This window comes from Microtus ochrogaster, unplaced genomic scaffold, assembly GCF_000317375.1.
Source record: "Microtus ochrogaster isolate Prairie Vole_2 unplaced genomic scaffold, MicOch1.0 UNK3, whole genome shotgun sequence".
In the NCBI taxonomy this organism is placed as follows: domain Eukaryota; kingdom Metazoa; phylum Chordata; class Mammalia; order Rodentia; family Cricetidae; genus Microtus; species Microtus ochrogaster.
In genome coordinates, this window is record NW_004949101.1 from 2,975,914 (window position 1) to 2,987,626 (window position 11,713).

The 11,713-nt window shown below is 46.5% G+C and overlaps 1 protein-coding gene across 3 annotated transcripts in view; it reads right to left on the reverse strand.

Moving 5' to 3' along the window:
* The window catches only part of Rin2 (Ras and Rab interactor 2), a 97,213-nt gene extending 90,444 nt beyond the window's left edge, over nucleotides 1-6,769 (reverse strand). The window contains exons 1-2 of one of the 3 annotated variants that reach the window (XM_026788491.1): nucleotides 6,751-6,769; nucleotides 4,865-4,957 (exon numbers count right to left, since the gene is read on the reverse strand). In XM_026788491.1, the coding sequence (XP_026644292.1) occupies nucleotides 4,865-4,921 (57 nt within the window). In that variant the 5' untranslated portion in view covers nucleotides 4,922-4,957; nucleotides 6,751-6,769. Of the gene's footprint in view, nucleotides 1-4,864; nucleotides 4,958-5,099; nucleotides 5,409-6,364; nucleotides 6,522-6,750 lie in introns of those variants that run through there. The other 2 variants (XM_026788490.1, XM_013353204.2) reach the window with 2 other exon arrangements.
* Between the last annotated feature and the right edge of the window lie 4,944 nt (nucleotides 6,770-11,713).

The window sequence follows — 11,713 nt, forward strand, 5'->3', positions numbered from 1 at the left end:
ACACCACCTGGTCTAACCTGTGCAAACCAAGCACACAGAAGGGTCTCTAAAATGGAGCCCCCACAGTGATTAGGATCCTTGAATGAAGCCAGCTTAGGGTAAGGCTGGAACTCAACGTCCTAAGCATGCTGGGTAAGTCTAACAGTGTTCCACACTCCAGTTGTTCTCAGCTGGATGGTGATGGGTCCAGGGATGTCCAACAGGCTCAGGCACTTGTGCTGCAAAGGTGAGCAGGGTCTCTGTGATCCAAACACATTTCCTTCCTGGTTAATTAAGATCAACGTTCACATTGTCTCTCAGGCCCAGGCAGGCAAAAGTCCCACTTAGTACAGGGGAACTCTACACACAAGTTCAGGCAGGCGAGGGTGGGCCAGGAGAGGAAGCTCAAAGGCATTCCTACACATGTGGGTGGTATGTGCTGGTCACCTGGCATCATTCTTCACGGTGCGTGTGGAGACCTTCCTCTTAGAGGCTGAGTCATAATGATAAAAGACCAGGAAACACTTCTGATGGAGCTGAAGTTGTGGACTGAAGTTTAAATTCTGGAACTATATTGGGACCACAGCTATGCCTTTCTTTATACTCTCTCCACATGTACACACATAGGTTTGTGCACATGTGTGTGTGTGTGTATGTGAGTACATGAACACGTGTGTGTGTGTGTGTGTGTGTGTGTGTGTGTGTGTGTGCACAAACTTGGAGGTCAAGGGATGGCCAGCCATGGATGCTGTTCCTTAGGTGCCTTCCCCTTTCTTTGTTTCGAGGCAGGATCTCTCATTGGCATAAAACTTTTAAAAATAGGCTAAGTTATATCGCCATGAGCTCCAGGGACCCACCTGTCTTCGCCTCCCACCTTGCCATCCCTGGAATTATAAGTGTATGGCACTACATTTACTCAGTTTTTTAATCTGAGTTCTCTGGATTGAACAGACACTTGTAAGGCAAGTGCTTTATCAACCAAGCCATCTCCCAAGCTCCCCCCACTGAACGCTGTTATACACTCACCCCCCCCCACACACACACTATTTCTACTTGGATTTTATCGCCAGACAAAAGTGAAGGAAGATCCCCACTCATTCAGCCTGTGTGAGCTTTGCTACCACTGGGTAAAGTAGGTCAGCCTAGCCTGGAAGGACAGCTCAGAGGCAGAGGGTGAAGATGAGGACAGGTGATACAAGAGCAAACCTTGCAGACTGACAGTCAATGGTTTGGTCTCAGATGCATGCTGCTGCAGCAGAAGAGGTGACGGGGAGTTGAAGAAAAGGCAGATACAACTTGGTGGTCCTAGAACACGAAGGATGAGCCTGTTGACTTGATCTGAAGCAGGTAACTCAGAACCATGGATGCGTTTGGTGGTGAGCATCAATCGTGATGTCTACTCATGGAAGAGTGACATCCTAAGCAGATGGCAGATGTAGTAGAAGAAGGGTATGGGCTTGGACTTATAAAAGATATGTCAGTACTGGGTCCCTAAATTGGGTAGGGACCGTCTGGAGGAAGCTGTGAGATCTAGGATTAGGAAGGATCATGGTGACTGAGTATCTGTGTTCCTAGATGAGGTCCACCTGGAATGTCTCCAGCCTGGGAGACTTTCTTGTATAACTCTCTCATCTTCTAGAAACTTGTGCATCCATTTCACCCTTCAAATCTGTTGTCGTCAGTGTTCAGATCTATTACCTAGTTACAGATACCTTTTTTAGTCCGTTTAGGGCTCCATGTTTCTCCATCTCCCCATGTTTTCACAGAGGCCCAATAAAGCAGGAAGAGAGCGTTTGTCACGGGTGGCTAAGGAAAATTAATCATGGTGCTGTGAACAACTGGAAAACATGTGTGTCCAGCATAGGAATTATGTGGCTTCCAGGATGCGACCCTACAGGAACAGTGACCAAGGGCAGCCACAGTTATTCCAGGATGCTCAGACCATCCGGGCCTTCCCATGTGCCTTGTGTTTTCTAACCTAAGTTGTTTTCCCAAGCCAGGACACTTGAGAAACCGTAAATGGAAGCTTGACACTGGTGTTTAGCAGTTCTGGCTTAGAGCACACACTGGATAGGGAGAGATGTGATGAGGACAAGGTTGCTGGGTGTCTTTCAATGACTGAGCTCTGCATGGAACCGCAGAGCACTGATAGCCGGGAAGGATGATAAGCCTAAAGCGGTATTCAGCAAAGAACCCAGGATCCCCATCCTCAGTGTCAGAGGAGTGTTTTACCACCGTAGAAGCGTCATTCTGAAATTCAGCTTCACTCCTGCCTCCCAATCTCAGCTGTCAAGTGAACATTCTCTTCCTTAATAGAGGTTTCTCTGGAACCCCAGGGTGGGGCGCCTGGTCTCAAAGGCTCCATTTACTTCCCATCCCAGGGACTGTCCTCTTCATGACTGACAATACTGCATCTGGCGTTGGCTGATTTCGGTAGCTGTCTTGCTTTGCTACCAGACTAAAAGTTCCATGAGGTCAGGAATGGCTTTTGGTTTTTCCTCCAGCTGGCCTGGGTCAGCGTTTGGTGGGATCACACGTGTTTTAAAGACATGGCTCTAAATAAAACATGTGGCATCATGGAAGAGCCCATGTGTCCTCGCATGTGCTGAGGGGCATATCATGTGGGCCACTGGATTCCAGTTTGCTATTAATAAATGTTCAAAGGGCGTTACTTTATCCTTGTGGATAACTCTATGCCTAACACTGGCGTAGAACACAGATCAACACTGTTAATTAAAGTTAACAGTGCGCATCAACATGAGGAAAGGGGGGGGGAACCTACATAAAAGTGGCTGCCATTTACATGAACATCTAACCTAAAGAAAGCATATAATTTGAGTTCTGTCAGAAATATAGATAATAATAAGAGGTTCAGACATCTTTGCTGGAATTTCCCAAAAGGTCTGACCCAGGAGAGTTCAAGAAACAGGGCTCACAGTGGGCTTAGCTAGTTCCTGTCTCTTTCCCGGCTGATTCCGTCCCTTAACATAAGACAGTATTACAAGTCAATTGCTGTGCCTGCTTCTCTACTGAAAATTAAAAACAAAAGCAACCGCTTTCCCAGGGCTGAAAACAAACAACTGACCAAAAACCAACTTTCAGATGGACGGTGCATTGGCTCCAGCAGGACCTCTTCCGCAAAAGATTTCAAACACAGTCTGACCACTCTCTGTTTCCTTCCTTTGCCTTGACTTTGAAGTCTAACTACTATGTAAGCTATGATTCCACAGGGCTCCCTGTACATCCTAAGGTGGTAATTAGGGACTAGCCAATATTTAGGCTAATTTAGGCAATGCTTTGGGATAAAGCAGGGTTTGAGATGGTGCCTTTGCAAGCATAGCCCAGTGTAAGATACAATCTAGGGTTCTGGGGTTCAGCACTAGGTCCCCAAGAGACCAAAGGACTCACCTCCTCTCATCTGTCTCATGTGAGAATTAGTTACATGGATCTGATGAACGCTGAGTAAACTAATTGAGACTTGAGATTACTTATGTGGACATAGCTTAACTCCGTGGACTAAGGACAGAGGTCATTTGTGTCAATACGACTTAATTCTTCTAGGATCTTGTCCAGAGTCAAGGCTATACACCAAGAAATAGCTTTTCTATTTGCCGCCGGAAATCCCAACAGTTTGCTCACTTGGGAAAACAGCTTGCTTTTCAATGATTCACTCAACAAGACTCCCCTCAAGAACCTCTGTCCACCAGCTCCGGGATGTCACCTACCAAGCTTTGCTAAAATCCAATCGCTTTCTGAAGGACTTAGGACTTGACATCCAAACCCCATCAATACACCTTCCAGTGGTCCCTCACTTAGACACCATTATGACTGTCGTCCTGAGGGTGTCCTCATTTCAGCAATAAACTCAGCTTTTCTCTATTGACAAGGCTTTTGGAGGATTGTCTATACAGTCAACCTTTGATGCGACATCAGTCACAATCTCTCTGGAAACAGGGAGCAAAGACATCCTTTTTAACAGTTGAGGGCTTTAGAGTTACTAAACATAAGCACCTTTCCCCTCAGTAATAAAGCAATAAAATTTCTTTATTTGTTCCTCCTCTGGGGACAACGGCCATTGTTTGGAACACCTGACTGCAATCCTTTTCAAGTGTGCACATTTAACCCTCTTTCTACTATTATTTTCAGGATGGGGGCCATGATTCAGGATTTTGCACAATAAACTTGCATTTATTTGAGGGTATAAGTAAGCAAGACAAAAAGCCACAAAAGGGAAACTAACTTGCAAGTAAACATTAGAAATGACTATCTAATCTTAAATGCACACACTCTCTCTCTCTATAAAATACCCTTTAAAACTTCCCTCATCAAGCCAGAAAGTTACTTTAGTCCCAACAATGCCTACATGATACAGAAAAGTTGTCTGGTTTGAATCTTGTCTTACCCTTGCCCCACCACGAGAAACCTTTGGGTGTTTGGAAAAACACACCCGGAACTAATATTTAATCAGCCTACGGTGAGGTCCAGGAATCGTTGGTGTTTTGCTTTGGTTTTCTTTTTCTGCAGTACTTTAATGGTTCAGTCAGGCGAATACACCGGTCCCACACCATTAATTTTAAGCAAAGTCCAGCTTTCATAAAATTCCCCACACAGCTGAAAAGAACCGGAACAGCTCACCAGATCAGTCCCTCCAGGGTCCTACAGTGTGGCATCTCTGCCCCGGTCCCCAGCCAGTGAGGAAGTATTAAGTCACAAAAGCCGGGTCCTGCTATGAGCACCAACCCTGCTATCAGGCAAGCTCCCCTGGCCCCAGCTGGTTCAGCCAGCGGGCTTCCAAGCTCTAATCTGCAGCTTTGGGTGCCTGCAGCTCCCCAGTCAGCCACGCAGAGGAAGCAGAACTGAGATCCCAAATCCGGCTTCCTTTTACCTTAAAGAAACTTCCTCGCTTGTCCAGACCGCGGGCGCCCATGGTCCAAGCTGACATTTCCCCCAGCGAGGCTCTACTGCGTGCCCGGGACTCCTGAAGGTACAGACATTTTCAATGGTTAGTCCAGCCTGTAGGAAATTCCTTTCCAAACCACAGAACACTCACAACAACCTTCCTGCCAAGATCTTTTTCCGTCAACAACATTGTGCCATTTATTTCCCACCAAAGCCCTTACATCTCCTTTCAGCCCGATTTCCTGCCGCAGCCAGCACTCTTCCTAGACCGTGCCCCACCTCGCTGCCCCACCCCCTCTGCCAGCAGCTGACGTAGAAGGTCCTTAGGACTCCAGGGAGCATAATGATGGCTTTGTGTGTTTGCTTGACCCCCATGCTGAAGTCCAAAAGGAACCAATATTAGTTGTCCCCATAATCTGCTCTGGAAGCTTATAGATTTCGTATGGCAGACCGCAGAAGAATGGAGTTCTCTATGTCCCAGGAAATCCTGCTGTTAGGGGGTGAGGTCAGCAGCCCCTCAGTCAAGCTCCCCTCCCGGACAAGCAAGGTCAGCAAAAGGGCACGAGGGAGAAATCCCTCTGTTTTTTTCCCCCTTAGAAGCCAGCGGGACTGGAGGCAGCCCAGAGAGTTACTGTTTACAGAGCTCATTTGTGTAAGAGGACGCCTGTAAACAGCTCCACTCATCCAGGGGCTTGGGGGTTGGGCTCGCTTTTGGAACGCAGGAAAATTTAAAGAGGATAACAACAAGGTCCTGAATCATCACCCAGACTATCTCACTTGGAATTTCCCCTCCTAGAACACAGCTCAGAAACTACTAATATCCACACATACCATACAAAGACTTCCTTCAAGGCTAAGTTAAATGGGTACACACACCTGGTGCAATGGACCTAACTGAGACAGGTGTGCACTGAGGCGGCAAGGGAAGCCTTACTTGTCCAGTGAAACGGAGCAGGTTTAAACAGAAAACACACAAAGTGCTCTCTCTCTCTCTCTCTCTCTCTCTCTCTCTCTCTCTCTCTCTCTCTCTCTCTCTCTCTCTCTCTCTCTCCCCCTCTCTCACTCTCCCCCCCCCCTCTCCTGTCCCTCCCCCTCTCAACCATACACCAGCATCCCTACTTGCTATAACATGCACAGGCCAGGGCACATTGCAGACGTGAACAACACAGGAAGTAGGAAGTGAAAACATCACTCAAATCGTTAAGGAATATTAAAAGTGGTTGGGCTGCAGGCATGAGGTGGGGAGGTACCAAAGCCTGGGTGACAGAGCCAGCACCAGACACTCAATGTTGAGGACGCTGTTAGCAATGATGGCCTAACAAGGGGAAAAGCAAAGTCTACCACAGAGCAATGCCTGGGTGTGAAAGCAAGAACCTTCACAGAGACTCCTTTGGCCCCCAACCGCCTCTCAACTCACACCCACAGTGGGCTATTTGGTTGGACTCACGGGTGGAATCTTGTCTAGGAGAAACAGTCTCTCACATACCCAGCCTTTCTTCCAAAACCTCCTCTAGTTGAGGTGTTGCTCCAGGTCTTGGTCACCTTAAGTCTCTCCCACATTCTGTTCCATGCGTGACCTGGCTGGGTTGAAAGCCAGTGTTCTAAAACCCTTCTGGAGAGGTGGCAAGCGTCATGGCCATCCCGCTGACTCTAGAGGTTCAGGTTCCCGGCTCAGCATCTAAGTGGGAGCCTAGCTCCAGCGTTTTTGAAGTCCATCCTTATTAGCAACGTCCATAGACTGGCGTCACTCCAGAGGGAAAACACAGCACTGTGTTCAGAACTGGAGCGGGATGGGAACCTTGGGCAGCAGCCGCTTAACTGTTTAGACCCAGAAACACAGACAGTTTAACAGAGTGTACGCTTTAAACAAACCTGAGCCTTGTCATCTTTCTTTCTTCTGGACGTTTTCCTGGCAGAAGATTCCGCATAGCCTGGCAATTCAGGAATTGCTAAGGGAGAGCCAAGACTTCATTCCTCATCCAGAACAGTTTCTTTGTTCGGCTCCAGGGTTTTCCACATACAAACCTTTGCTGATGGGCTAAAAAAAAAAAGCACACAAGGAATTTTGCTTTTGGCCATGAAGTCGTCGGAACCCCTGAAGTCTGCTGCTGCTTCAATTAGTTGCTGACACCTGAATACACCTGTACCTCAGGCAGTCCTGATTAAACATTCAGCTGGGTCCCGTGGGGCCGGCAGATTGCTGTATTTCTTTTAAAGATGAAGGTGATGTCCTTCCTTTATTGTAAAGCTTCTCCAAGACAAGAACACCTTGACAAGTGCCATAGCAGGTACATGTCACAAAATGGAAGATGGGGACGGTACCACAGTTGAACCAGACTGGACAGTGCAGGTGTGTGCACAGATGCGTATACGGTTTTTGGTGCCTGGGAGTTTTAGTTCATGACCATGCAATGCAATCTTCTTCTTCCTAAGCCATAATTGTTTCAGTACTTTGGCCCAACATCCACAGCACAATCTCGAGGTGACTGTAGTCCTGTTCCCCTCCTTTCAGCTCCCGGTCCTTCCCGTAGATATCATCCAGCAGTAGGATCCCCAAACTACCCGGTTACAACCGGACAACAAAGCAAAACTGTACCGTAGCTCGAGACACAATAACGTTCCTCCAGATTTGGACAGCTAAAGACCTCGCCTGGTTCCTGTGAAGGGTAAGTCACCAGATTCTTGAAAAATGAGAGTTGTCTGTCCCGTGTTGTCTCTTCCCAGACACCACCAAGAACTAGCAAAAAGCCACTGCGACAGTTTGGAGTAGCCAGGCCTTTCCGCCAATCACTGAAAGGATGGAAGAGGAGCCCCAGGAGAGAAAGAACAAAGACAGGAAGCAGGTGCTCCTCAGTCTCCCAGAGACCCGGGGCGGCCCTCTGCCGTGGGCCTCTGTGGCTTTCCAGGTGGTTGGGTCCATGAGTGACTTCTGAGTTACTGAAGGTCTGCTCCTGAAAGTGCAAATGACACCCATGTCCTCTGGCTGGGTGCCAGCTGTCCTGGAAGCCTGCTGAGCCAGTGTGCTCCAAGTCCTAGGAGCTACCAGGGCAGGCACTGACATGGCCACAGGCTGGCCTCTGTGGAGTCGAATGCAGAGACAAAGGCAGAGGTTCTGGCCTATGGCAGGCTGATTAATGGAGCTGCTTCGGTTCAACATGCTACCTTGTGCTACCTTGCTGGGGGAGGGGGTGGATCTGGGGAAGGCTGAAGGGTTGGCGCTTGCACTCATGTATTGTTTAAGGACAATATGGGATATATTCTGTGTGAACATCATACATGGTACAAACACAAACTAAGATGGCTACTGAATAACCCAAGGGACCACAGGGCATTTGAGCTGTTGAGAGGCAGGCTTTCCCCTTCCACACCTCTCTTTTTCCCTTCTTCTTAGCTTATCCAAACTGCATCTTCTATTTGAAAAAAAAAGGACATATTTATGGTATACAATATCATGTTTTTGAAATTTGTATACAGTATGAGTAGCTAACTCAGGGTAACCAGCATGTCTGCCAGCCCATGCTTGTTTACTTGGGACAACACTTAAAAGTCTCTGCAAAGCTCAGTCTTTATCTCCTGAAACAGGATGTCACTATGTAGCCCTATGATGTAAAACCTGCTACATACATCAGGCTGGTCTCGAACTCACAAAGATCTGTCTACTTCTGCCTCCTAAGTGCTGGGATTAAAGGCATGCGCCACCACTCCCAGCAAATATACATTATTATTAATTACAGTCATCATTATCATGCTGTACAATAGATCTTCCGGATTTGTTTCTCTGTCTGACTGAAGTTTTGTACGCTTTACTAAGCCTTACCCTCATCCTTTCTCCTCTGCTATTTATTTGCTTTAGGTCACAAGTGCAAACCCCACCAAAGAACAGCAGTTGGGAATCTATCACTCACAGTGAGGCCTAAAACACAAAGTTCAGGGACAAGAGAGATAGCCTAGCGGTTAAGAGCACTTGCTCTTGCAGAGGACCTGGCTTCCATTCCCAACACCCACATGGCAGTTTACAACCGTTTCTAACTTTAATTCCAGGACACACATGATACAGACACCAGACACACATGTGAGCAAAACATTCCTTCATTAAAATAAATTAAATCTAAAAAAAAGACAAGAAAGAAAAAGAGAGACAAAAAAAGAAAAGAAAAGAAAGAAAGAAAGAAGGAAGGAAGAAAAGAAAGAAAGAAAGAAAGAAAGAAAGAAAGAAAGAAAGAAAAAAAGAGAAAAGCAAAACAAAATATAGAGCTTTGCTAGCCCTGAGTTCCTACCCCCAGATCATACACAACATTTTTCTACTCAATACTTTTTTCTTTTAGTAGCTGAGTGGAGCATAGTAACTGAATTTATCTTAGTAAACAAGATCTCATTATTATAATTATTTTACTGCCAAAATGACTCACCCCAGGGGACCAGTCAGGGTAAGTCCAAACCTGACCAAGGTGCTACACGCTGCCCGGCCCTTTGAGCAGCTCCAGCTGCAGCGGACCTTTCTCCGCCTGGCTTTTGTCTTCTGTGAGAGCAGGGCGCTCCCGTCTGTGTCCAGGAAAGGTCTCTGAACATTTCCATTACTGCCTTTGTATTGCCAGGGATTTTTCAAGTTGGACAGGAAAATGTTATTCCAGAGTCTGGCTCAACAATTTAAGTTATGTGGATTCAAAAACAGTTTTCAGTGTCTTGTCTTTCACTCAGCAGTTAAACTTTTTTTTATTTTTATTTTTTATTTTTTTTGAGACAGGGTTTCTCTGTGTGACTCTGGCTGTCCTGGAACTCTCTCTATAGACCAGGCTGGCCTCAAACGCAGAGATTGGCCTGCCTCTGCTTCCCGAATACTGAGATGATTAAAGGTACGTATCAAGACCGAGCAGCTTTCAAATTTCTTCTTCTTCTTCTCCTTCTCCTTCTTTTTAACAGTTGCATCTCCTTTTGTTTGTTTGTTTTGAGACAGGCCCTCCCACTATAGCCCTGGTTGCCCTTGAACTCTCAATTCTCCTGTTTCGGCCTCTTAAGCAATGAGCTTACAAGTGTGTATACACGTCAAGCTCTTAGAGTTTTCAGATCGTGAAAACTTTTCGTTTATAAGAGAAGTGGGCTAGAGAAGTGCCTCACTTCTTAAGAGGGCTTACAATTCTTGTAGAGGACCTGGATTTAGTTCCCAGCAACCACATGATGGCTCACAACCACCTGCAACTTAGGTTCCTGGGGGATCTGATGCCCTCTTCTTAACCTCCATAGGCGTCTTCACAAACATGGCACACATACATTGTAAACACAGACACACAACTGTCAGGAGAAGGCTCTCTTATTTCACTGTGTGGATCCTAGGGATCCAAGTCAGGTCATCAGGTTTGGCAACAGCACCTTCACCGCTGAGCCATCCCACTGACCCAAGAACTGATATATTTTTAAAGACACCGACCCTGTGGGGAGACTTATGCATACCATAGTAGCCATCTTACACTGTACCCCATTATAGAAGTGTTATGGTAGAATATCTCTGCCACGCTGTCATCACTCCAGTATGGCCACAGCTCTGAGTGTGTTCTTGTGTTTTAGACAGGACACAGTTCTTTAGTCCAACGGAGCTCATGCTGACTTCTCTCACTTCTGTGCTGTGTGTGACCATAGTACACTCCTGGAGGAGACTATAGACTGTATCTTATATCTGACATACTACTTGAGGGTATCTGCCCACCACCTTCCCTCTGCTGGGTATGTCTGGATGGACGCTGACTCAGGCTAGTATAAAACTAACTGCTTTCAGGTTAGTAGGCTCTTTTGCTCAGGAACTGGAGAGGCACACAGTAGGCACTTGCGTTAGAAAGTTGGATCTGGCACATGTAACGGCTCAGTTTGTGGGAAGCAGAGATCGGGAGCATGGGGAGAAAGGAGCCTGAGTGGATATAAGAGACCACTGGAAGATGCCAGGCAGGGGTGTGCACCTGAGTCTCGAGCAGTCTCACAGATGCTTAGTCTTTGCCCAGAAAAGCTGAGGTGACCATGGCTTCTCAGAAACAGGATGAAGTTGAGGATGTTATCCTCCAGTTGGGTCTTTAAGTCAAAGATGTTGAAATAAACTAGCGAAGGCTCTAGGGCTGAAAAAGGCCCCTTGACAAATAAAACATTGGGTAATGACACCTTTGATGAAGATTTCTCAGTAAAGGGAGAACAGATTAGAGACCTGGTAGGTGCCTGCTCTTCCTCATCACTGCAAAAGTAAGGATACTGGCTGCATTCAATCCCATTTCCCTCCTTCCCCTTCTCTTCCCCCTCCCCTTTCTCTACCTCTCCTCCACCACCGTGCTCTCTCTTGGCTCAGAATTAGATCATAGGATGCAGTTGTGGACTGACGGAAGATGTTCGTGCCCTGTCTTCTCTTAATCTGGTCTTTGTGACCCCCTAAGGAAGTTTCAACTCCATGTTTAATAAACACAAATATTTTCATTGGAATGATCCCAATATCAGTCATTTTCACACAGAAACTATTTTCTGGAGCAAACTCCATTGGGTCACCTCAATTTCTTAGTCATTTTCTTATACGATTTCAGTTAGCTGACTTAAGATTGCTCTTCAGTTCTAGTTGGCTTTTGCATCATTTTCTCTTTTCTAACATCAGCTGCTAAGCTACTGAAGAATATGTTTTATTCTAATTTTTGTAATGCTGGGGATCGAACCCAGGGCCCGCTGCCTGCTCATTAGGTGTTCAGTCACTGGACTGCACCCCAGATCGCTTATGTTTTACCTGCTTAACAGTTGTTACTTCAGGGCATGGGTCTGTGATCCATAGCAAACTGGTTTTTGTACAGGATACGAAGTATAGAAAGTTGAG